The 26,133-nt window shown below is 42.9% G+C and overlaps 1 protein-coding gene across 4 annotated transcripts in view; it reads left to right on the top strand.

The window, feature by feature from the left end:
- The first annotated feature begins 5,056 nt into the window (after positions 1-5,056).
- Positions 5,057-26,133, top strand: part of Kmt2c (lysine methyltransferase 2C) — a 235,888-nt gene continuing 214,811 nt past the window's right edge. For 3 of the 4 annotated variants that reach the window (XM_059257756.1, XM_059257757.1, XM_059257755.1), the window contains exon 1: positions 5,057-5,393. In XM_059257756.1, coding sequence (XP_059113739.1) covers positions 5,233-5,393 — 161 coding nt within the window. In that variant the 5' untranslated portion in view covers positions 5,057-5,232. The remainder of the gene's footprint in view (positions 5,394-26,133) is intronic. The other variant, XM_059257758.1, reaches the window with a different exon arrangement.

Genomic DNA, 26,133 nt, shown 5'->3' with positions numbered 1-26,133 from the left:
AGCCAACACCCCCATACTAAGTTTCATCACCTCCAAAAAATGCCATCCAAGTATGAGTCCACCAAAGCACTGGTCCGGACACTTTGCCAAAGCCCTTACCTCCAAACATTGTGTGGGGAGCAAGTCTTCAATACATGAGTTTTGGGGAGACATCTCATTCAAACCATAGCACCTTTATCAGAATCCTGGGTTATATTTGATTTGTTTGCTCATGTCAACTTTATGCTAATGAATCTGCTATTAGTCCTCTTAAGACAGACCCTGATAATGTGCATGGTGGGAGGATCTCTGTGAGTTTGAGCTAGTCCTAGTCTATGTAGGAAATACAGGTCATTGGGGGCTACATACTGAGACACTGTCTTAAAAACATACAACCCCCCAAAACAAACAAACAAAAATGAAAAAAACAAAAACCCAGACCCTGACTAACCGTATGCTTACACTAGCTACGGGAATAAAGATTAAGTCAGCACCTCATCTTCATCATCTTTTACCCTTCATCCTTCTGGAAGCATTGCTGCTCAGATCTCAAGTTGTGTGCTACATACTCTACGATAGTCTGCTCCAGGTCTGTTCTGCTTCCTTGTAACTCTCCAGTAGTAGTAACTTGTAATACACATATATTCTGCCAATGAATCAGGAACTCAAGACCAGCTCAGAAACATGGAGTTCTAGAACTCTACCTGGGCTATATGGCAAGGATGTGTCTCAAAACAAAACAGAAAACTATGATGTTCTATAGCTTTGTACATGTGATACAGAAGAGAAGAAATGAGTATTCTAGCTAGTCTCAGTACAGGGGACTAATATTTGGAAAAAAACCAAGTTTTGTCTTTTCCCCCAAAATAATATTTGCTGCAACACATGTAAACATAGAAACTACATACCAGAAACAACATAGGAAATTTCATGTTTTTCAACAATAGAAACTATGTTCGATTGTGCAAAGCATCCATGTTTTGGGGGGGGGGGTGATGCTTTTGCTATTTTTAATGACACAATTGAGAAATGTGTATTCAAGGACGGTAATTATAAACAAGGTTATAATTCTGAATTTTGTATTTTTAAATTGATTTAATAAAAATGTGTATGTATGGTGTTTTGCTGCATCTATGTCTGTGTATCATGTGTGTACCTGCTGTCCATGGAGGCCAGAAGAGCCTGACAGATCCCCTGGAACTTAAGTTACAGACAGTTGTGGACTTCATGTGGGTGCTGGATTGAACATGGGTCCTTTGGAAGAGCAGCAAGTGCTTTAACCCTTGAGTCAACTGTCCACCCCACCTCTTATCTTTTTAAGATTTGTATGTGTATGTGAGTGAGTGCCAGAGGCCAAAGGTATTGGATTCCTTCAGAACTGGAGTTATAGGCAGTTGTGAGCTGTCTTATCTGAGTGCTGGGGATGGAACTGAAATCTTCTACAAAAGCAGCAGGGGATCTTTTCAGCCTCTGTGTTATTCTTTTGAGATAAGGTTGTATGTAGCCTAGGCTGGCTTGCTATCCACTACATAACTAGAGATGTCCTTGAACTACCGATTCTCCTGCTTCCTCCTAAGTACTGGGTTCTAGGTTTATACCATCAAGCCTATTTATTTTTGAGCTTGATTTTACAATATGTTTTTAATTTTAAGTCCTATTATCAACTTGCTCTTTTGCTTTAATTTGTGAATTATCTTACTCCCAGTTCAAATTTCTATCATCATGATTGTTATTTCTTTGGCTGCTTCCTCCTAAGTACTGGGTTCTAGGTTTATACCATCAAGCCTATTTATTTTTGAGCTTGATTTTACAATTTGTTTTTAATTTTAAGTCCTATTATCAACTTGCTCTTTTGCTTTAATTTGTGAATTATCTTACTCCCAGTTCAAATTTCTATCATCATGATTGTTATTTCTTTGGGGGGGAAAAGTTTCTCGGTGTAACTTTATATACCTCAAACTCACAGAGATCCACCTGCCTCTGCCTCCTAGTGCTGAAACTAAAAGCATGTGCCACCACTGCCAGGCTTTTCCTCTCTCTCTCTCTCTCTCTCTCTCTCTCTCTCTCTCTCTCTCTCTCTCTCCCTCTCTCTCTCCAGGGTTTCTCTGTGTAGCTTTGGTGCCTGTCCTGGATCTCACTCTGTAGACCAGGTTGGCCTCAAACTCACAGAGATCGTCTGGCTCTGCCTCCTGAGTGCTGGGATTAAAGGCGTGCGCCACCACGCCCGGCTCTTCTTCTTCTTCTTCTTTTTTTTTTTTTTTTAAAGACAGGGTCTCACTATGTAGCCTTGGCTGTCTTATGTAGAACATGCTAGCCTTGAACTCATAGATCCACCTGCCTCTGCCTTTCTAGTGCTGAGATTACAGGTGTGGGTTGGGCTCCATGCCTGTTCTTCTATTTTAACAATAACAACAACAATGTAACATTTTAATTTTTTTAGATGAATACTATTTTTTTTTTCCAAGATGGGGTTTCTCTGTGTTAACAGTCCTGGCTGTCCTGGAAATCACTCTGTAGCCCAGGCTGGCCTTACAGAGATCTGCCTCCCTCTGCCTCTGGAGCGCTGGGATTAAAGGCGTATGCCAACACCGCCCGCAGACCGCCCGACAAGAGCACGTATTCTTGCAGAGGACTGGAGTTGATTTCTGCTGCTCACAGGGCAGCTCACAAGTGCCTGTAACTCCAGTTCTAGGGGATTGGATACCCTCTGGTCTCTGCAGGTATCTGGACACACATAGTACACATAAACTTATACATACATACATATAAATAAATAAATCTTTAAAAAAGATTCAGGTCTAGGGCTATAACTTAGTGGTGGAGTGCTTGATTAGTATGTGGAAAGCCCTGGGTTCCACAATATATTACCACAACAATAAATAAATTAAAAAAGCCAATTGTCTAGAAACCTCAATTTCCAAAAAGCATTTATTTAAAGCGAAATGTGTAGAAGGAAATGAAAAGAGGCGCCTTTTATATTTTTATTTAATAATTAAAAGTCACAGTGCATTATATTTCTCTTTTAATTTGTGGCTTACCTTTATCACGACAGCCTTCTTCCCGTCTCCAAGCTTCCTTCGACTGTACATATAAAAAAGCTGAAAAGGCCCGCAGAGATTAAACCCTGAAGGGATTCCAATGACTTAACGACTCAATTTCTTATTTCAGCCATTACAAACAACAACAACAACAAAAACAACAAAAAGCTGTGCTTTGAGCTGAAATATATTCTGGACCACCAAAGTTTGATTCAGAAGGGAAGCCCTGTTCAGTGTTAATAACCTGGCTGCTAAGGCAGCAGGAAACCATTGAAACTGTTGTTGAGGATGGAAAGAAGTGATCGCCGAGCGCGCTGGGATTCGGGGCTCCGTGCAGCGCTCAGCCAGGGACGGTCTACCCTAAGCCTTCCACAATGCTCCACAGATCTGTTTTCCCTTCTCTACTATTCCCACTCCCACACGCCAACCAACAGTAGGAAGGGAGCGCCGAGTAGCCCGGCGTCCTAGAGATTTCCACACCCGGCACGGTTTAGGCGAATTCTGGCCCCATTTTTTAAGGTATCATTTGTGTTTTTGACGGGAGGCAGCTTAGCCGTAGTCCCATTTTTCTTTTTTAAATCTCTTTAGCACGGACATCGTACACGCCGATGAATTTCTGTCCGTGTAGACACCTTTTATTCCTCTCAACCTGCTCGCTTGGCTTTTTTTGTCAAGCAGCCTCCCGGGCTCACAGTGTTTAAAACATGACGTCGAACTACAGCTGGAGTTGAGATCGAACGTCGTCCTGCCATGGCCGCGCCGCAGCGGGGAAGCCTACGTGGGACTCCGCGAGGCCCGGGGCGGCCCACGCCCGCAGGGGGCCGCGGAGGCACGTGCGCGCCCCGCACGCGGGTGCACGCTCCGGAGTGTTTACACCGCTCCCCACCCGGGGCAGGCCCGACCCTGATCCCGGATCCCCGGTCCGCAGCTTAGCGCCCGCCAGAGCCGGAGTTGCAGCCACCGCCGCGTCAGAGCGGGCGGGGGAGGGGCGGTGAGGTCAGCGGCCGCGGCCAGGCTGCGCGCGGCGCATGCGCGGGACCAGCCCCGTGAGTGGCAGCCGCGCGGGGGGGAGGAGGCGGGGGGGGGGGCGGGGGCGGGAGGCGCCTGTGTGTGGGCGAGCCGGCGGCGAGTTTGAGAGGTCTGTGGTGCGGGTCGCCCCGAGGGACCCGGGTGCGGGCCTCGCGCGACGGCCACGGCCGTGTGCGTGTGTCGTTCGTGTGCTGAACGCACAGCCGCAAAACTTCCTCCTCTAGTGCCCCGGGAGGGAAAAGCGAGCGCGAGCGAGCGCGAGGGAGCGTTCGCGAGTGAGAGGAGGGAACCCAGCGTGAGGGAGGCAGGCTTGATGGAGCCGAAAGCTAGCGTGAGGGAGAGATCCCGAGCGGGCGAGCCCCGAGCGTGAGGGAGCAATTCGCCAGCGAACGAGCGAGCGAGCGAGCGAGCGAGCACAGGGAACGGCGAGAGCTCGCCGTGCGGAGGCAGCGATCGCCCCGCGCGCGAGCCCCGAGCGTGAGGGACTTAGCCATCGCGGGGAGCGCCGTGAGCGAGCAGTGTGTGAGGGAGCGACCGCCGGCGCGCGGCTGAAGGGGCCCGCGCCCGCGCCACCCCGGAACCCACCACAACAACTGGAGCAGCTGTCAAAACTTCGCCGCGGCGTGGGCCTGACGGCCTGACGGGCTGACGGCGCGGGGGAGGGGTGGCTGTCGCCGCCCCGCCGCCCCCTCCGCGGTCCTTTCTCCTCCCGCCGCGGGCGGCCGGGGGGAGGGGCCGGGCGGAGACCCCCGCGGCCGCCCCGGGCCCGCGCCCCTGCGCGTCGCGCCCCGCCCCGCCCCGCTCGGCCCCGCCCTCCGGCCCGGCCCCGCTGTCCCCATCCCCGGCCGCGGCGCCCCGCCCCGCGCGGCCGGCCCCGCCCGCCCCGCCCCGCCCGCCGGCCCGCCGCCCCCCGCCGGCCCCTGCGCGCCGAGTGCGCGCGCCCGCGCCGATGTGTGTGAGTGCGTGTCCTGCTAGCTCCATGTTGCCGCCTCTCCCGGTACCTGCTGCTGCTGCTGCTGCTGCTGCTGCTGCTGCTGCTGCTGCTCCCGGGGCTGCGGGAAATGCGAGAGGCTGAGCCGGGGAGGAGCAACTCGAGCAGCAGCAGCGGCGGCGGCTGCGGCCGCTGCGGCGGGAGGAGCCCCCCAGGAGGAGGACCGGGATCCATGTGTCTTTCCTGGTGACTAGGATGTCGTCGGAGGAGGACCGGAGCGCGGAGCAGCAGCAGCCGCCGCCAGCACCCCCCGAGGAGCCCGGAGCCCCGGCCCCGAGCCCCGCAGCCGCAGACAAAAGACCTCGGGGCCGGCCTCGCAAAGATGGCGCTTCCCCTTTCCAGAGAGCCAGAAAGAAGTAAGTTGAGCGCGAGGGAGCCAGGCGGGCGGCCAGCGGCGGCGCGGCCCGGAGCTGTCAGGCCCCCGGCCCGGTGGGGGCGGGGCGGCCCAGGCGCGGCCCGGTTCGGCGGCGCCCGCGCAGGTCCCGCCGGCCGCGCCGCGCACTTTACTTTGGAGTTCGGCCTCGCTTCTGGGAGAACCGCCCGGCGGCTTCCCCAGGGCCTAGCCCGGCGTCCACACACGCCCCGCCGAGCACGCCCAGCTCGCTGCCCGGCCCGGCCGCTTGGAGCCACAAAGCTGTGGGCGCCAGGGACCGAGCTGTCAAACGCCGCCGCGGCCGGGTGGTCCCGGTGCGGCGGCCGGCGCTCTTTGTCAGCTCGCGGCTCCTTTAACTTTTCTTGCTCCCAGACCGGTGCTTTTGCCCCTTAATGATACATTAGGAAGCCATTCGAGCCTGTCCTCCCCATCCCCCACCGCCCCGAACCGCACCGCCCGGCTCCGCAGCCGGCGCTTGGGATCGCACGGGCCCAGGTGTGAGCCAGCCGGAGTTTCGGGGACGCGGCCGGCTTCCGCGGCGCTGACGGCCCAGAGCACTTTGTTTCGGGGGAGAAGACAGCTTTAATCGTCGCTCGCCTAGTAACTTTGGGCAGGGAATGGCTTTCGATTGTTTTTGAGCGTACGTGAGGACTGTGCTCGGTGGGTGAACTGGCCAAGAAGTGTTGTCTTTACCAAGTGGTTATTTGGCAACTTTTGCCTGAGAAATTAGGGAACCCGTTTTGGTGCCAGTGAGTTAGTTGCCCAGCTATTGTGGCTCTTCTGGGTGCTGCGGAAGATTGGCGACCGTCTTTCAAAGTTGCAGAATGGCGTGTGTTGCTTACTCATTTCATTGTATGATATTCTCATTGAACTGTTGGTAGTGGAAGGGTGCGCTGGGACTTGAAGGAAGAAGCCAGCACATTTATGGATAGGCTTATTTCTTTGCTTTACGTGCATCCATTTGTTGTGCAGGAAAAAATAGTATTAACTGAGGCATAGCCGCCTGGGCTTCGGGAACCCATTAAGGTCTTGACCCAATGTACCTTTTTTGGGGTTTGCTATCCTTCCACTACGAAATGTTCCAGGGCCTTCAGTCGCCTCCATATTTTATTGCCTGCTAGTTCCTACCTAGCTGTGAGAAATCTTGAGAGCAACACTGTTTAGAGGATGTATACATTATTACATTAGGTTCTTTGTGATACAAAGTTAACAGTTTGTCTGTTACATTGTATGGTGAGGTCCTGCATAAAATACCATTATGTCTCCCTTGACTGAAATTTGGAGAAGGTATGTGGAGTCTTAAGTAACTTTGGACGTGGTCGCTTTAAAACACACACTGTTTTAAAAAGCAGCACGGGTTTAAACCATGTTAGAGTTTTAATTTGATTCCTTCCCATTTGCTGTTTGAAAAACATTTATTTCGCATAAGAAGGTCCGTGGTGGTGCACACCTTTAATCCCAGCACTCAAGAGGCAGAGGCAGGTGGATCTCTGAGTTCAAGGCCAGTCGTCTGCAGAGCAGTTCGAGGATAGCCAGGGCTAGACAGACAAACCCTGTCTGGAGAAAAGAAAAAGAAAAACATTTACATCTTATTACATTAATTTGAGATTACTATGTTTTATATTTGTATTTAAATTCTTCCTTTTAGAAAGAGTAGACATACAAGTGCTCATTTTTGCAGCGTTTGGGCCATGCACACATGCACACACATTGTGCCTCCCTGTTAACATGAGCTTAGTTGTATTAGTGCAACTCAGTTGTGTTAGTGAAACTCCTCTGAACTGGAAGGTAGGTTATTGCCACTTTATTATTTTAATTCCTAGTAGTATTACTAATGAAGAGAAATGTGGCCTTTTGAGAAGTTAAACATTTTGCTAAAGAATGACAGCATAGCCTAACAAAACTTTGGGAAATGTTTAGGTCAGTTCTGTTTTGGATTTTTTTTTTCTTTTGCGAAAAGCAAAGATAATTCTTTACAAGGTGGTAAAATGTAGTGGTAACTGGCTTCCAACTTTTAATTTTTTTAAAATTAGGTATCTTTTCAAGGGAGTGGAATTTCTAATTGTTTTTGAATTATGTAAATGGAAACTAATGTGTGAAATGGAAAGTAAAGAAATTTTTGATTGTGTATCTCTGCATCCATTTGGAAAAGACCCTGTAGTTAGTGAAGACCCTGAAAGTGAAACCGATGCGTAACAAATGTGATTAAGGTTTTCAGTAAGTAAATAATATGGAACTGCAAACAGTGCACTGAAGAAATGGAAGTTAATAGCCTTGCTTGGTTGGTTGGTTGGTTGGTTGGTTGGTTGAGACAGGGTCAATATGTAGCTCTGGCTAACCTGGCACTATCTAGATTAGACTGGCCTTGAACTCACAGAGATCTGCCTGCCTCTGCCTCCCTAGTCCTGGAATAAAATACATGCCTCACCATATCCCTTGAAAGTTAAATATTCTTTATGAAATATAAAGGAAATAAAGGTTTTAATATTATCAGTGTTGATCACCAACTTACAGCCAAGGTAGAAATAAGGCCTTATGACAATAGTTTGATTAAAAAAGAGAATGCATTTTGAATTTGTTTTTGAATTGAAAAAAGATAACCATGCCCTGCCAATTATTGTTTGAATTTTTTGTGTGTTTGAATTTTTAATAATTAAGTAAATAAATCAAGTGTATTATAGTTTTAGCTAGCTCAATTTTTGTTTTATTTAAAAGGCATAGGCTATGTAGTTAATGGGTTTTACATTAACTAAAATTATATTAAAATTATGTTAACTACCTAAAAGCAAATATTTTTAACTGAAGGACTCTTTTTGAGGCAGAATTTTAGAAGTAGATATATACACAGGAATTTCCTGTTGTACAAATGTCAAGTGTAACACATAATGAAATTTACATTTGTCTGAAATTTCTCCTTAACTATAAAGACTCTATTTTAGTTATTTTGAGTGCTCATATTCTTTACCTGAGGCACCACTGTTGCATCCTGGTATAAAACAGCCCCTGCTGGAGGATTGTATATGCCAGAGGTCTATAATTCTGTCACTGTTAAATGAAAGTTTTCCTGAAGTCAGGGTTTCTCTGTGTAGCTTTGCACCTTTCCTGGAACTCACTTGGTAGCCCAGGCTGGCCTCAAACTCACAGAGATCCTCCTGGCTCTGCCTCCAAGTGTTGGGATTAAAAGCGTGCATCACCAACGCCTGGCTGAAGTTTTTTTTTTTTTTTTTTTTTTTTTTTTAAATAAGGGTTTCACTGTGGGCCTGCAAACCACCATGTAGACTAGGTTGGCTGGGATTAAATGGAGTAAGATAAGGCTTGTGGAGTTCTGGGATTAAATGTTAACTACTAACATCTAGCTTTAGTGGGAAGCCAGGAAGTGTTCTACCATATTTGTTATGTCATCAACGTTGATGTCAGGGATGGCAAGTGGTGAACAGGCAATGTTGAAGCAGCATGTGGCAGGGACAGGATTTCTGAGATACTGTGTCAGCTCTATGCCCTAAATCACTTTTCAGAGGGCAATTACTGTTATTGGAGAGACAACTTGAGTGTTATTGTTACAGAAAAATCAGGAAGAATGGATGGTGTCTTAACAAGGGATCAGCAAAAATTGCAGTGCAGCTGATTACTGTTGTTACTTTGTTGTAAGACTCTGTAACAAAATTTCTCATACCTGCCAGCTTGAAATAAGTGATAGGAAACTGTTCTTCACTACTGTATGTACAATTTAATAGAAAGTCCCCCCATCACTATTTATGCCTTTTGAGATAATACAGGTATATAATATTTATGATAGTAATTCTTTGTTTTTCTTTTTCTTGCTTTCCTCCCCTCCCTTCCCTCTCTCCCTCTCTTTTCTTTCTTATTTTTTTGAGATAAGGTCTATTATGTATCCCAGGCTGACCTTGAACTCATTATGTAGCCTGGGCTGGCCTAGAATTTGAATTTCTATGCACAGCCACGCTGAGTAAACAATTCTTAATACTTTTAAAGATAGCAGATAAATGGTGATATATATATTATATATATAATATATTTATATCTCACATACAGTATCTATCTAATCTATCTTTCTAATCTATCTAATCTATCTATCTATCTATATCTACTGATCTCTGGTCCATAGCAGGCACTAAAATGTCTTAATTTAGTTGGAAACTGGTTCTGGAACTATCAGTCACTCTTCCCTGTAAGGGGAGGTTGTTTTAACTTGCCTGTGCTGTAGTTTACTATTGTCCTGTTGGTTTATTCCTAGGAATTTCTAATATTTGAGATTATGCTGTTTTTAGTTTCACAATTTCACCTTGCTAAAGTTGATAAACATGAATTTCTATGCAAATTTAGAAGTATTATATAGTTTAATTTCTCATTCTTAAAATGATTTATTATATTTTTCTTGCTACCCACTTAATTCTTTGATGCAAGATTTGTAGTCAGTTTGCAGAGTTACAAACTGATTACAGGACTGTGTATAAGACTCTGTTGCCTTACCTGCTTTCTGTTTTGAAAACTACAGGTTATTCTCTGGGCCACAGGTTTTTCTGATCAGATAGTGGCTGTCCAGCCCTTATATCCTTTAAGTCAATATAAGCTTATAACTAAGGAACTTTCATGGAACTTCATTATCTCAAATAAATATGGTCAGTTTTTAGCTATAAAGAACACTAGATTGGGTTGGAGAGAATGCTTTCTGCTCTTCCAGAGCACCCAGATTTGGTTCCCACACCTATGTTGGGGACACATACATATATATAGCAAATACTCATACACATAATATCTTTAGCTGGTTGTGGTGGTATACACCTTTGATCCTAGCACTTGGGAGGCAGAGGTTGGTATATCTCTGAGTTGTAGACCAGTGTGGTCTACATAATAACAAAGTTCCAGGCCAACCAGAGCTACACAGTGAAAACTTGTCTTAAAACAAACAAACATCCTTTTAAAAAATAGAGCACTCGAAGTTCTTTCATTTCTGGTGGAGAGATGTGAGGTACCCTTGATAGATAGAATTTTTGACTTTTTGTTTTTTCAAGACAGGGTTTCTCTGTGTAGCTTTGGAGCCTGTCCAAGAACTCACTCTGTAGCCCAGGCTGGCCTTGAACTCACAGAAATCCACCTGCCTCTGCCTCCTGAGTGCTGGGATTAAAGGCATGTGCCACCACCGCCCGGCTCATCCTACTGCTGTGTTGTTTTTATCTGTTGGTTTTAGCATAAAATTTTCTTTATCATATTTATACCCAGTAACTATTTTCAGAACTTATTGGTAAGACAAGTTGTAAAAAATTATCCCGTAAAATGGGCATTATTTTTATTTTTATTTTTTTAAAAGATCTATTTATTCATGTATTTTACATATACACATAAGAAGGGATCAGATCCCTTTGCAGATGGTTGTGAGCCACCATGTGGTTGCCAGGAATTGAACTCAGGACCTCTGGAAGAACAGTCAAGTGCTCTTAACCACTAAGCTATCTCTCCAGGCCCCATGATTTCTTTTTTATAATGGCCTTGCATACCGATGTGTGCCTGTGGTTATGAAATATTTAGTAGAAAAAACAGTCTTGAATTTAGAACCTGAAGTTATTTTTCAGAGATTTATTTTTACTTTAAATTAATTAATCCTTTGAGCCAGGATTTCACTGTGTAGTCCTGGCTGGCCTGAAACTCACTGTATAGACCAAGCTGGGCTTGAACTCACTGAGATCTGACTGCCTCTGCCTTCTGAGGTCCTGGATTAAAGGCATGAACCACTATTCCTGGCTTATTTTTATTTTGTATTTGTATGAGTGCTTACATGTATGTATATGTACTATGTGAGTACCTGGTACATGCAGAGGCCAGAAGGCTGCACCGGATTCCTTGGATCTAGAGTTATAGGCAGTTGTGATCCACCATTATGGGTGTGGGTATCGTACTCGGGTTCTCTGTAAGAGAAGCATGTTCTGTCAATATGAACCATCTCTATAGCCTAGAATTGGAAGTTTTGACCTCTTGCAGAATATGAGAGACTTTAGAGCACAACTTTAGAGAAACAGGAAAGACACAGCTCTTTTCTGCTTTAATATGTTAGAAAAGGCCTCATGTGGAAGATGTTTCACTTTGCTTCTGCTGCTGCTGCTGCTGGATGATAGCAGGAGCTATATAACACACAGTTTGAGATGACTTAGGCTTTCTGTTTACTTCTATAGTAAAACGTTTTTTTAGTTTTATTTTATGTGGAAGAGTGTTTGTATGTATGTAAGATTGCATGTATGTCTGTACCATGTGCATGCCTGTGCCTAAAGAGGTCAGAAGAAGGCGTCAGATCCCCTTGAACTGGAGTTAATAGATTGTTGTGAGCCACTATGTGGATGCTGGCAACCAAACTGTTCCTCTGCAGAGCAACAAGTGTTCTTAAGTGCTGAGCCAGTTCTTCAGCTGCTCTGTTTACTTTTTAAAATAATTAAGACGTTTCTTTGGGGTTAACATTAATTAATTTGTATGTATATATTCCTGTGTAGACACACACCACACACACACACACACACACACACACACACACACACACACCAGAGCACAACAATTACAGGAATTGGTTCTCTCCTTCCACCATGTGGGACTTGGGATCAAATTCTGGTGGCCAGGCAGGCACCTTTACTGGTTGAGACATCTTGTTGACCCTCTGCTCACTTTTTTTGTTGTTTTTAGACAGGATCTCACTATGTATAGGTTATTGGCTTGGAATTTGATACATAGACCAGGCTGGCCGACATATTGAAATTGTCATGTGCCTCCTGCCTATTCCTCCCCAACTTCTAGGCATGTCCTACCACATTACAGGCATGTTCTACCACATCTGGCTTTGTTGACATTTTAGTTTTTTCCCTTTGGCACATCTCACTCACATACAGAACATGCTGAGTATCATGAAGAGTCAACTCTGCATGAGAAGAGTCACCAGCCAAATGGAGTTCTGGAAGGTTTACCAGAAGTAGTATTCGAATTAAACCCTGAAGGGTTGGTGAGGTTTAGCCAAGTAGAGTGATAAGAAAGAGTGTGCTTGGGAGAGCAGAGGGAATACAATTATTTCAGAGGGAAGTTAGAGTGTTTTCCTGGTGGAGAGTGGAGGCAGAGGAAGTGGGATCAAGCTATAGTGGTTCTTGGACTAATGAATTTGGTCTCTATCCTGTAGTGAGGGTTATCAACTTTTAGGCATTTTAAATGGGTTACAGACTCATAGTCAAATCCTGAATGATAGCTGACTCTTAAGGCTTTGGGAGAAAAAAGTGTTGTGAAAACAACCAAATCATTTGTTTGGTTGTTGCTGTGTTTTTGGTCATGTTGTTTTGAGATGATCTCCTAGAGTCTATGCCTGGTCCCGAATTCCCAATCCTTTTTCTACCTCCTAAGTGTTGTTTTACAGTCCAGGCTGGTCTGGAACTCTGTGTAGACCAGGCAGACCTGGAACTCACAGAGATCCACCTGTAATTTAATGAGGTTATTTTAGAAAAACCACCATGATAAGAAGCATGAAGAGACAAGCTACCTACAGGCAGAGATAATGTGCTGCTGCTGTAATGTCATAGGCAAGGCAAAGGGAAGATTACTGGAGATGTGGCAGGGAAGGAAGAAGCCTAATCATTGCAGAGGAGTGAAAAGTTTCTGGCATGTATAGCTAGAGGATAGAAATGCTCAATAAGTGTCTGGGGATGTAGGAATGGAATTTTGGGATGCCTCAGGATAGGTAATTAAAGACTTACCTGGACCTGCTTACAAGCAGTGGTCTACTTTGCAGTTTCCCCTCTCCTGCTGGGGATGTACCCAGGGCCTCCTCACACATTCGAGGTAAGTTCTTAACCACCTGAACTGCACCTCTGACCACTACTGTGCAGGTTTTTTTTTTTTTTTTTTGTTTTTAATCAAGACAGAGATAGATCTGTGGGAACATTGTTGGCTTAAGGAAAATATTTTCAGGAGTTGCAAAGTTATAAGTTTAATCTTGACTTTATCCTATAAAAAGTACACATGCTAAAACTTGTGTTGATTTTGTGTATAGAAAAATATTTGGAAGGCTGTATATACTTTGTAATGTACTTCCTGAATTAAAAAAAAAGTTAACAATTTGTTTTGCTTTTGAGATAGGGTCTCACTATATAGCCCTGAATGGCCTTGAATTTACTGCCTCTGCCTACCCCGTGCTGGGATTAAAGGTATGAGCCACCATGCCTGGCAAAGGTTAATACTTTAAAATACTATTTTACATGTAAGAAATAGAAATTGGGGAAACGTCAGTAACTATTATTAATTTTTTAAAGGTTTATTTCTTTATTCTGTATACAGAAGAGGGTGTCAGATCTCATTACAGATGGTTGTGAGTCACCATGTGGGTGCTGGGAATTGAACTCAGGACCGCTGGAAGAGCAATCGGTGCTCTTAACCTCTGAATCATCTCTGCAGCACAGTAACTATTATTTTTAAACTTCATTTATTTATTTATCTAGTGTGTGATATGAAAAATCAGTGACTAATACTTTTAAATTTCATTTATTTATTTAGTGTGTGATATGTTTGTATGAGTGTTGAGGCGGGGTCTGTTTCCATCCCCCAGAAACTTACTATCTCTGGCTGGGGTGGAACTTGCTATGTAGACAGGGTGGTCTAGAACTCATAGAAATCCATCCACTTGCATCTGCCTTCCAAGTGGTGGAATTAAAAGCACGTGCCCATCAGGCTCAAAGCAGGATTTTTACTGAAATTTTTTCATTATAAAGGACAGTAACTCCCTAGGAAAGCTCTGTGTATAGTAATGTTATGACAAAATGATTTTAAAATTTTTCATTACCCAAACCTATAAATGTCAGTATTGTGGAATTTTTAAATGTAACTCTGATCAGGATTTTAATAAGCTTTTCTAAATGAGACTTACAAGGTAGTATTAAATGATTTCTTGTACTAAGGATGTAGGCCAGTAAAAGAAAGTTTATCTAGTGTGTTTAAAGTCCTGCAAGAGATAATTATTTTAAATTTATTTTTTCAAGTTTGATAATGATGTATTTTGATCATGTCCACTCCCCATTATTTTCTACCATTTTCTTTTCTTTTTCTTTCTGTTTTTTTTTTTTTTTTTTTTTTTTTTTAGACAGGGTCTCACTGTGTAGCCCTGAAACTCACTATGTAGACTAGGCTGGCCTTGAGCCTCTGCCTCCAGAGTGCTGGGACTGAAGGCTTGCACCACCATGTCCAGAACATCTTTTTCTTTTGGTTTTTCGAGACAGGGTTTCTCTGTGTAGCTTTGCGCCTTTCCTGGAACTCACTTGGTAGTCCAGGCTGGCCTCGAACTCACAGAGATCCGCCTGGCTCTGCCTCCCGAGTGCTGGGATTAAAGGAGTGCTCCACCACCGCCCGGCATCTTTTTGTTTTTAAACTTTAGTTATTATTATTATTATTATTATTATTATTATTATTATTATTATTTGTGTGTGTGTGTGTGTGTGTGTGTGTGTGTACACATGAATTTCTGATGTCTGTGCAGACATGCTTATACATCTAGCCATCCTTATGCGTGGTATGCATGTGGAAAGCAGAAGACAACTTTGTGAAGTTGTTTTTTCTCTGCCTTTACATGTGTTCTGGGAACTGAACTCAAGCCTGAGCTGCAAGCACCTTTATGTGCTGAACCATCTTGCTGGCCCCATTTCTTTGATATTTCATATTTGGTAATGTTTGTTTTCTAAGTTTAACTGTAACCTATTACATTAGAAGTAAAGTAGTTGATTGTCATTGTAGTCCATATGGTTTTGTTCTTAATTACATTCTTTAGTGGAGCCAGCAAAAAATAAGGCAAAAAAGAATTTCTTCTGTTTCCTGATATTTGGGATTTTTTTTCCTGTGCTAGAGATTGAACCCAGAGCATTATTTCATGCTAGACAAGCACTGTGGCATTGAGCTACATCTCAGCAGATAGCTTTGAGATTCTAATATATTTCATATTTGATATAAGCATCAAATTATGTACAAAAATTACCACATAAAATCTTAAGGCTTCATAATTAGACAGTGCTACCAGAGTTGAGGTTTTTGGTTAGGGTGGCCATGTTTTTCTCCTATCAGACTCATGTACTTATCATCATTGCATATTGAAATTAGGTGAGGCATTATTATTATTATTATTATTATTATTATTACTATTATTAAAGACAAGGTCTGTGTAAACCTGGCTGTCCTGGAACTCAGTATGTAGAGTAGGCTGGTCTCAAACTCACAGAGATTTCCTCGCTTTTGCTTCCTTTAGCCCTGAGATTAAAGGTGTGCAGTACCACCATGGCTAGGTGAAACTTTCAAGACTATTTAATTTGAGCTGAGTGTGGTAGCTCATTCCTTTAGTCCTAGCACTTGGACAGAGGCAGGTGATCTCTGTAAGCGTAGGCCAGCCTGGTTCCAGGACAACCAGGGCTGTCACATAGAGAAATCCTGTCTTGAGAAACAAACATAGGAAAAAGAATATTTAATTTGTCTAGAGACAGAGGCCTTCAAGTATGTGGGGGTTATGTACACATCAAGGTGTTACCTGTATAGTACTGAAGGAAGAGGTGGTGTCTGCCTCACTGGCCGTACTTATACTTAAGTCAGTCTGTTGTGTAGTGTATGTCTTGTCCAGTCCGGTTTGGCAGCAGTAATGACACTCCACTAGGTTTGGGTGTAGCTTTCTCTTTTGTATTTTAAGAGGTTTTTTTTTTTGTTTGTTTGTTTTGTTTTGTTTTTTTCTTTTTTCCAAGACAGGATTTTCTCTGTAGCCGTGGCTGTACTGGAACAAGGTCTGTGGACCAAGTTAGCCTCTGCCTCCTGAGTGCTGGGATTAAAGGTGTGGGCAACCACCACCTGGCTGCGCTTTGGGAGTCTTAAGTGATTGCAGTGCTAGGAGCTGGAAGAGTCTGTGGAGAGGCATAGGTTCCCAGACTGACTATTCCCGAGTCTCAGCAGGTTCAAGTCCTAGTGGACTTTTTGGTTGAGTGGAGCACAAAAGTAACCACTGGTAAGAGTAGCAGAGGCACCACCCAGCTGAACCCAGCCAAGATTGTGAATCATGAATAAATTTGGTGGTTTGTTTGAAGCAACAAGTAATAGTAATAATGAACACTAGGCTGGCAAGATGGCTCAGTTGGTAAAAGTGCTTAGCCCCAAGTCTGGGTCTGGTAAAGGAGAGAAACCTCTACACATGTACCTTGGGATATACATATACATACATACAAATAAAAAAAGTATACACACAAATGTCATTAAAAATAATGGGGAGGCAGAGCCAGGCGGATCTCTGGGAGTTCGAGGCCAGCGTGGTCTACAAAGCTAGTCCAGGACAGACTCCAAAGCTACAGAGAAACCCTGTCTCGAAAAACCAAAAAAAAAAAAAAAAAAAAAAAAAAAAAGAGATGAGTTTATAAATTAAGGAGCTCTTAAGAACATGGTATGTATCGTATAAATGATAACTACTGTTTTCAAGATTTTTACTGGGATAGTTAAATGAGGCTTCCTGCTACCTTTGGCCCTTCATTCTCTAAGGTATTTTGATGTAGAGATGGATTATTATTGAGGAGTTTAATATTTAAATAATGCTGTTATCAAGACTGTGATGTAGGTTAGTTAATAGAGTGCTTGCCTAACATACATGAACTCCTGTGTTTGATCCACAGTGCCTGTTATCTCAACCCTGGGGGAGATGGAGGCAGGTGAATCACAAGTTCAAGGTCATCCTGGACTATAGATTGAGTATGTGGGAGGCTAGCCTTGGATACTGGAGAGTGTCTCAAACTCCCTCCCTTCAAATGTAGTTATATGACTATAGATTGGTCTGTAACTAGATAATACCTAATGGATAAAAGAATTATGAATGCCCGAAAAAGTTAGGGTTTTATGTTTTATGCACATCTTATATGTAGTGAAACATTTGTACTTTGTTGGGAGACCTAGGTTGTATTGCAAACAACAGGATGTGTAAGGACTGGGTCCACCTTTCAATCCCTGCCTCTGTAAACAAGGGTGGCCTTGAACTCACAGAGATCCACCTACCTGTTCCTGGCACCTGAGTGCTGGGATTAAAGATGTATGCCATCATTCCCATCTGTCTTTCTACCCGCCTCCCCTTTTAAAATAAAAACTCTAGAATAATACAGACTTGAACTGGGTGTGTATTTCTCTTTCACATCAAATTCTTCAGGATAGGAGATAAGTTGGTATGGTGCCTTTGCACTGCAGAGTCACTCAGTGATTTTCCTCCTTTGTGTTTCTAGGGTATGGCATCTGCTTTAAGATTCCATGATGGCTCCTAGAGCTCCAGTCATTACATCTGTGTCCCATGAAGCAGAATGGAGGAGACCATAGACCAATATTACCCTAAAAAACATTTGGGCTGGGTGTTTGTGGTCTGGCACTCAGGAGGTATAGGCAGGAGAATCGAGGCCAGCCTGATCTACAGTGAAATCTACTGTCTCAAAAAATCTGTGTGCACCTGTGTGTGTGTGTGTATGTGTGTATATGTATGTAGATTACTATCCATGTTTGATTACTATCCAAGACAGGGTAGCTTACAACCATCCATAACTCCAGCTCCATGGTATCTAGTGTCCTTCTCTGACCTTTATGAGTACTAGGCATGCATGTGGCACACATACATACATGAAGGTAAAATACTGACACATAAAAAATACATTAGAAAAAATATTTTAAAAGCGCTCCATGTTTCAACTTATACATACATGTAAATTTGAACATAATTATAGTAGTGACATGGCCAGGATAGCTTAAGAGAGGCCAGGACTGCAATAAAAAAATATTTTTTAATGTGTGTATAATTATTTATTTATTTGTTTATTTGTTTATTTATTTTGACTTTTTGAGACAGGGTTTCTCAATATAGTCCTGATTGTTCTGGAACTCACTCTGTATATCAGCCTGGCCTTGAACTCACAGAGATCCACTTGCCTCTGTCTCCTGAGTGCTGGGATTAAAGGTGGTCAGCATCACTGCCTGGCAATTTTATTTATTGTGCATGTCTTGATGTATGTGTTCTACAGCATGTGTGTGGTAGGACAGGGACCAACCTGTGGGCATTGGTTCTTTCCTTCCATCATGTCATCAGGCTTGGCAGCAAGTGCTTTTTTCTGCTGAGCCATCTTGTAAACCTTGGTTTTGACTCTTTATTATTGAGATTCATGTCCTCCCTCCCCCCAGTATGGAAGGAAAGGGTTAAATATTATAATTGCTGTGTATTATAATGAAATTATAGGTGACTTAAATCTCTCCCCCCGCCCCCCCCAGTGTGGTGCCACTGGTCTGTAATCCAGCACTCCAGAGGCAAAAGTGGGAGGAGGATTGCTGCAAGTTTGAGGGTAGTCTGGTCTGCATAGTGACCCCAGGCCAGGCCGGGCTTCGTGAGGAGACCCTGCTTAAAATAAAGTAAGGCTGTGCTGCTTTTCTTATTTTTCCTAAGTATGTTCCTGAAGCATATGTGTTACTCTGGCTGAGTTTACTTGCTTCGTTTTTGTTAATCACTCTGGGAAGATAATGGGCAAAGTCAGCTAAGAAGCACTGTATACTAGGAGAGGTCGGTATATGATAAAATTCCTGTCCTTCCTCATACTGTGGAAGTTAGTTCAGTGCCAGTTAATGCAAAATGATTCACAGGACTCTTGGAGAAAGCAGCTTTGCTCTTAACTGCTGAGCCATTATGACTCCTGCCCTTTTAATTCCTTCCTTCCTTCCTTCCTTCCTTCCTTCCTTCCTTCCTTCCTTCCTTCCTTCCTTCCTTCCTCCCTCCCTCCCTCCCTCCCTCCCTCCCTCCCTCCCTCCCTTCTTTCTTTCTTTCTTTCTTTCTTTCTTTCTTTCTTTCTTTCTTTCTTTCTTTCTTTTTCCTTTTTTTTTTTTCCTTGAGAGAGGGTCTTTCTAGGTAGCCTTGGCTGTCTTGGAACTAATTATGTAGACTAGGCTGGACTCCAGCTCACAGAGATCCATCTGCCTCAGCCTCCTGAGTGCTGTTGTGTGCCACTTATTTCTGGGAGTTTCCCTTCACCCCTCCTTTTTTTTTTTTTTTTGTGTGTATGTGTGTGTGTGTGTGTGTGTGTGTGTGTGTGTGTGTGTGTGTGTTGTTGTTGTTGTTGTTGTTTTAAAGAAAAGGTCTCACACTGTAGCCCAGCCTAGCCTTGAACTTGAGGCAATTCTCCTGACTCATCTTCTAGAATGCTGGGACTACAGGCATGACCTGCTACTATACCTGGCTTTAGGAAGTCTTGAATGAAAATACATTGCTGAAAGAGAACCAGGTAAGGTACGTGTGTGCAAATGAGAAGCTGGAGGAAGAGAGCAAATTGGGGCCTTCATATTTTTTTTTTTTTTTTGCCATGGACAATAGGGAGCCATTGGGAATGTTAAACAGGAGAAACCTGTCTGTTAGGAAAATAACCATGGTAGGGGCAGTAAAACCATAACTAGTGATTCTGATGCTCAGTGAGGGGGTCTTTGCTTAGCAGGTATGGGGGGCTTGGCTTGATTCTAGTAGAGAGAAGAAAAAAAACCTCTCAATTAAATTAACTTTTGTTCTTTTTTCCCCCCTGTTAACAGCATCATACATGTATATAAATGACTTCTAGTTTCACCCCTCATTCCCTCTTCCTGTTCACCTTCTTAACAAATCCTCTTTCTATTCCATGTCCTGCTGTCACAAAAAGTAATCAGAACTGCTGGTACGACTGTGGGTAGGGGCTTATTTTTGGCCATGGGCAGTGTATCAGCTGCTATACCATTCATTGGAAGAAAGTGATAACCACTTCTCCCCCAGTTGTCATCTCTGTTAGAAATAGTTTTCATGTGGGGCAGTGGTGGCACATGCCTAAAGGCAGGTGGATCTCTGAGTTCGAGGCCAGCCTGGTTTACACAGCGTGAATTCCAGGATATGGAGAACTACACAGAGAAACCCTGTTTTGAAAAACAGAATAAACAAACAAAAAGAGTTTTCATTTGTTTGTTTTTGGGTTTTTTTGGTTTTTTTTTTTTTTTTTTTTTGTCACTCTGTAACCCTGGCTGGTCTCAAAAGAAAGCACAGAGTTCTGCATGCTTTGCTCTGACGGGATTAAAGGGGTGCATCACTGGGTTGGCCCTCATTGTATGTGGCTCTTCTCTTCTTTTTTTTTTTTTTTTAAAGAGATGGTGCTGGGGATTATAACCAGGGCCTCAGGATTGATTGCTACATAAATGCTTTATGTCCCCAACACAGTGTAAATAATTTTAAATTTCTTATAATTTTTCAGGTGCAAGTCTTGTACTATTTTTTAAAAAATTATTTTATTTCATGTGCATGAGTATTTTTCCTGCCTGTATGTTTCTGCACCATGTACCTGCCTGATAGTTGTGAAGGCCAGAAGAAGGTGTCTCTTGGAACTGGAGTTATAGACAATTGGGAGTTGCCTGTAGGTGCTGGGAATCACAGACGCTGGTCCTCTGGAAGAGAGAGCAGCCACTCTTAACCACTGAGCCATTTCTCCAGCCCTCTGAAGGCTTCCCTCCCTCCCTCCCTCCCTCCCTCCCTCCCTCCCCCCCTCCCCCTCCCCCTCTCTTTCTTTCTTTCTTTCTTTCTTTCTTTCTTTCTTTCTTTCTTTCTTTCTTTCTTTCTTTCTTTCTTTCAGACAGGGTGTCTACATAACAATGGCTGTCTTGAAACTTACTATGGTAGTAAGTAACCTGGTCTCAGGCTGGCCTCCAACTCAAAGAGATCTACTATCCTCTACCTCTGGAACACTGGGACTAAAATTGTTTGCCACCATGCGCAGCTTCTTATTCTTTTTAAAATTCATAAATTCTTTTTAAACTTCATAAAGTGAGCTGGGCAGCTGGCAATGGCACACGCCTTTAATCCCTGTACTCGGGAAGCAGAGCCAGGTGGATCTCTGTGAGTTCAAGGCCAGCCTGGTCTACAGAGTGAGAACCAGGACAGGCACCAAAACAACACGGAGAAACCATGTCTTGAAAAACCAAAAAAAAAAAAAAAAAAAAAAAAAAAATTCATAAAGTGTTGCTAGTATATAGAAATTATAGTTGTTGTCTTATGGATCTTGTTTATTTATTAAACCCATTTACAATCTACCTTAATCTGCCTTCCGAGTGCTGGGATTAAAGGCGTGTGCTTCCATCACCCATCTAGATGCTTAATTTTAGAAAACCCAAGCCATTCTTGACTATTCTTTTTTGGTTGTTTTGAGATAGGGTTTCTCTTTGTAGCTCCCTGGCTGTCCTGGAACTCCTCTGTAATCAGGCTGGCCTCAAACTCAAACCTCCCCTACCTCCCGAGTGTTGTGATTAAGGCATGTGCCATCATTGCGAGGCTCAATTTGTCCTACTTCAAAGACTGATAATAGGCCTCAACTCCCAGAGACTTGAGAGATGGAAGCAGGAGGACCATATATTCATGACTAGCCTATATTACAGTGAGTTCAAGGCCAGTTTGGGAAACCTGCCTCAAAATAGAATTTTTTTTTTTAAAAGGGGCAGAAGAGATAGCTCAATGATACAGTATTTGCCTTGCATTCATGGTGGTTTTAGTCTTAGTAATGGGCAGTAGGGCTGGGGACTGGAGAAATCTCAAGCTGAATATTTATTCATTTATCTATCTATCTATCTATCTATCTATCTATCTATCTATCTATCTATCTATCTATCTATCTAATGGGCTGGGAATTTAGCTCAGTGCTAGAGTGTTTGCCTGGCATGTGAAAGGCCTTGTTTAATCACCAGCACTTTAAAAATGACACCACCACCAACAAAATTATTTTAGTTTTATGTATAAGTAGTTGTCGGACTAGCAAAGATGAACTTTTTAAAAAAGTAATAAACTTTTAGGTAGGATCTTACTATGCTCAGATTGGTATGGAACTTAGTGTATGCTAGGCTTACAAATTTGAGTCACTGTGTGTGTGAAGATGAGTTTTTGATTATAGTCACTTGATTATTCTCTCTGATTAAGGTGAGCATTAAGTAGAAAGAACATTAGTTAGTAAAAGTAGGAAGTGTGTATACAAGCAGATGGCCACATTTTGCTTTGAGAAGCTTTACATTTTTCAGACAGATACTCTGTGTTGATCTTGGCCAAATGACTTCTTTGTGCTTCAATTGTTTTATCTGCTAAGTAGAATAGTAGTAGCACCTGTCATAGGATTGGAATTGTGGTAAGTAATTAGGACAGTGACTGATATACAGTAAGCAATCCATCTGTTTATTAGCGTTGAGTAGGTCAGAGTAGAGCAGCAGGCCTAGAGAAAAAAATTGCTTGATTTGAATCTTGTCACCACAGTTTGTATTCAGTTAATGTGGCTCCTATTGTTTTTTCGGTTACAGGTCTCCTTGGTATATCATCTCTTTCCAAGGAAGAATGTATAAATAATCTAGGTATATACCTTTTCTACAGTTTAAGGGAGAGAGATCAGTGATCTTTCTCCAAGCATTTCCAAAGACTTTGAAAGACCTCATAGCCCTTAGAGTAAGTAAATTTCTTCTAAAAATCAGTGTTCTGAATGAGATACATCTTGGATGTACGGGTGATGGAGGTTGCTTTTCCTCAAAGCTCAGTCCTAGAGAACACTTTGGGAAGACTGTGGGTGATGGATATCCATAGTATTTTTATTTACTGTTGTATCCAGAAAAGCATATTGAAAGTGAATAGAGATGAGGTAGATAAATCTTCCTTAAATTTATTAAGTAAAATTTCACAAACATCAGTACCTTAAATGTAATTAAGTATATACTTAGCCAGGCATAGTGGTGCATGACTTTAATCCCAGCATTCAGGAGGCAAAGGCAAAGATCTTTTGAGTTTGAGGTCAGCCTGGTCTACGTAGTGAGTTCCAGGCAGCCAGGGCTACATAGTGAGACCCTGTCTTGGGATATATATATATATGTAACTGGTGAGAAGATGGTTCATTGGGTAAAAGTGCTTGTTCCTGACAGTTGGCGTTTGATCCTTGGAACCTGTTCTTGGTTTTTTTACTCTTCCTCTTTTGGTTCTTTTACTCTTAGAGGGGCCCGCCATCCAGCTCCCAAATAAATCACAGATGGAGGCTTATTCTTATTTATAAATGCCTTAGCTTGATTTGTTCTTGCCAGCTTTTCTTTTCTTTTCTTTCTTTTTCTTTTTTTTTCTTTTTTTTTTGAGACAGGGTTTCTCTGTGTAGTTTTGGAGCCTGTCCTGGATCTTGCTCTGTAGACCAGGCTGGCCTCGAACTCACAGAGATTCACCAGGCTCTGCCTCCTGAGCCCTGGGATTAAAGGCGTGTGCCACTTCCACCTGGCTTGCCAGCTTTTCTTAACTTTAAATTATTCTATCTTTGGCTTCAGGGCTTTTATCTTTCTCTATTCTGTATACCTTTTCTTTCTTTTCTTTTTGTTTTTTTGTTTTTTTGTTTTTCGAGACAGGGTTTCTCTGTGTAGCTTTGCGCCTTTCCTGGAACTCACTTGGTAGCCCAGGCTGGCCTCGAACTCACAGAGATCCGCCTGGCTCTGCCTCCCGAGTGCTGGGATAAAAGGCGTGCGCCACCACTGCCCGGCTTCCTTTTCTTTCTTTACTCCATCTCTGGCTGTGTAGCTGGGTGGCTGGCCCCTGAAGTCCTCCTCCCTCTCTCCTTCTTCCTCTATTTATTCTCTCTGCCTGCTAGCCCTGCCTATCCTTTCTCCTGCCTTGCTCTTGGGCATTCAGTTCTTTATTAGACCATCAGATGTTTTAGACAGGCAAAGTAACACAGCTTCCTAGAGTTAAACAAATGCAACATAAACAAAAGTAACACTTTAAAATAATATTCCCCAATAGGAACCCATAGTGTTTAAGGAACAAACTGATTCTTGGATGTTTTCTCTGACCACACATGCTTGTGGCATGTAAACTCACACATCATACACACACCACCCACCCTTTCCCCCACAAATAATAATAATAATAATAATAATAATAATAATAATAATAATAATAAATATCAAAGGGGTTATTAAGATATTAAGATGGCTCTGTGGAAAGGTACTTGGGCTAGTGATGTAACCCTGGCAACCTTAAGTTTGATCTCTGGAATCCACATAAAGGTGGATGGAAAGAACCAACTCCACAGAGTTGTCCTCTGACCTTTACACACGAGTTGTGGCACACAGACACACATCACACACATACACAATGATAATAAATAAAATTCTAAAAATGTGACTTAAAGGAATGCACTTTCAAAAGCTGTGTGCTCCAGTGTATTGAGACCTGGAACAGACACTCAGAAGTAGACCAGGACCCAGCTGAAGAAGATGATCAGATGGTGAGCTTCTACATGGTGACTGCATTTTCAACACTATGCTAGTAATTAGAAAGATTTTGGGTATGTTTTGTGGTTGCCTTTTAAAAAGGTTGGTGAAGTGTAGATTCTCCCACAAGTTGGCTTATTTATCTTTTGTCCCCTTTTTATCTTTTGACTGCATTGCTCTTATTTTACTTTTTCACTCCTATAGTTAGTCCCCCCGCCTTTTTTTTTTGAGACAGTCTCTCTATGTAGCCCTGGCTGTCCTTGAACTCACAGAGATCTGCCAACTTTAGCCTCCATGTGCTTGTGCTGGGATTAAAGGCCTGCACCACCATGCTTGGCTCTTTTTTTCTTTAATTTTTTTTTTCCTGGACATGGTAGCACATGCCTTTAATCTCAGCACACAGGAGGCAGATGCAGGCAGATCTCTGTGAGTTCGAGGCCAGCCTGGTCTCCAGAGCGAGTTTGATGACAGCCAGGGCTGTTATACAGAGAAATCTTGTCTGGAAACAACAACAAAATAATATATTGTTTTGCATTTATTTTCTTGTGTGTGTGCATGCCTATTTGCCCCTGTATGCACAAGACCTGTGTGGTCAGAGGACATCTGGGGGAGTTGGTTCTTTTCCATCATGTGGCTCCTGGGAATTGAAAGGATTGAACGTAGGTCATAAGGCTTGATGGCAAGCCTTTCTTTACCTGCTGAGCCATCTTACCTGCCCATCCTTTCTGTTGAGCTCCTTATCTCATTTTTTTTCTTCCTGGATGGGCAGGAGCTGTTGAGACTGCTGACATTGTTAGTGGCCTGTGTGCTACCAAGTGTCTTGTGACCTTACTGCTGACTCTTTACTGCTGTTGGGAAATAATCAAAGCAAAGAATTTATTGATAGTTTTAAGAGAATTGTTTAGGCTTTTCTTATTACCAGAGTTTCTTATCAACTGTCTATGTGATCTCATTGTATTTCCCAATCCTAATATTTGCTGATCCTAATCAGGATCAGGGTAGGTTTTTTTCCTACCCTGTTATTTAGAGGATGGTGTCAAATATTGGCTACCTCCTTCAAGGTCTCTGGGGATAACTGGTGAGAGTATGGAATGATCTGAACTTCAGTTAAAATAGTGTTTTCCTTTTTAAAGGGTGAGCTCAATTTAGGATTATATTGTGATTTAATTTCCTCATTTATTTACTTGTTTGTGGGTTTTTTCTGTTTTTCTTTTCATTCTTTCTTTCTTTCTTTCTTTTTTTTTTATGATAGGGTCTCACTGTGTAGCCCTGGCAGGCCTGGAATTAACTTTATAGACCCTGCTGGCCTCGAACTCACAGAGATCTGCCTGCCTCTGCCTCCAGAGTGCTGGGATTAAAGTGTGCACTGCCACACCTCTTGATTCTAACATTTTTATTTTATTTTTATGTGTATAGGTGATTTGTTTGAA

The sequence above is a fragment of the Peromyscus eremicus genome, chromosome 3 (genome assembly GCF_949786415.1).
Source record: "Peromyscus eremicus chromosome 3, PerEre_H2_v1, whole genome shotgun sequence".
Classification (NCBI taxonomy): Eukaryota; Metazoa; Chordata; class Mammalia; order Rodentia; family Cricetidae; genus Peromyscus; species Peromyscus eremicus.
The sequence above is the reverse complement of the archived record's forward strand: the minus strand, read 5'-3'. Positions and strand labels throughout refer to the sequence as shown.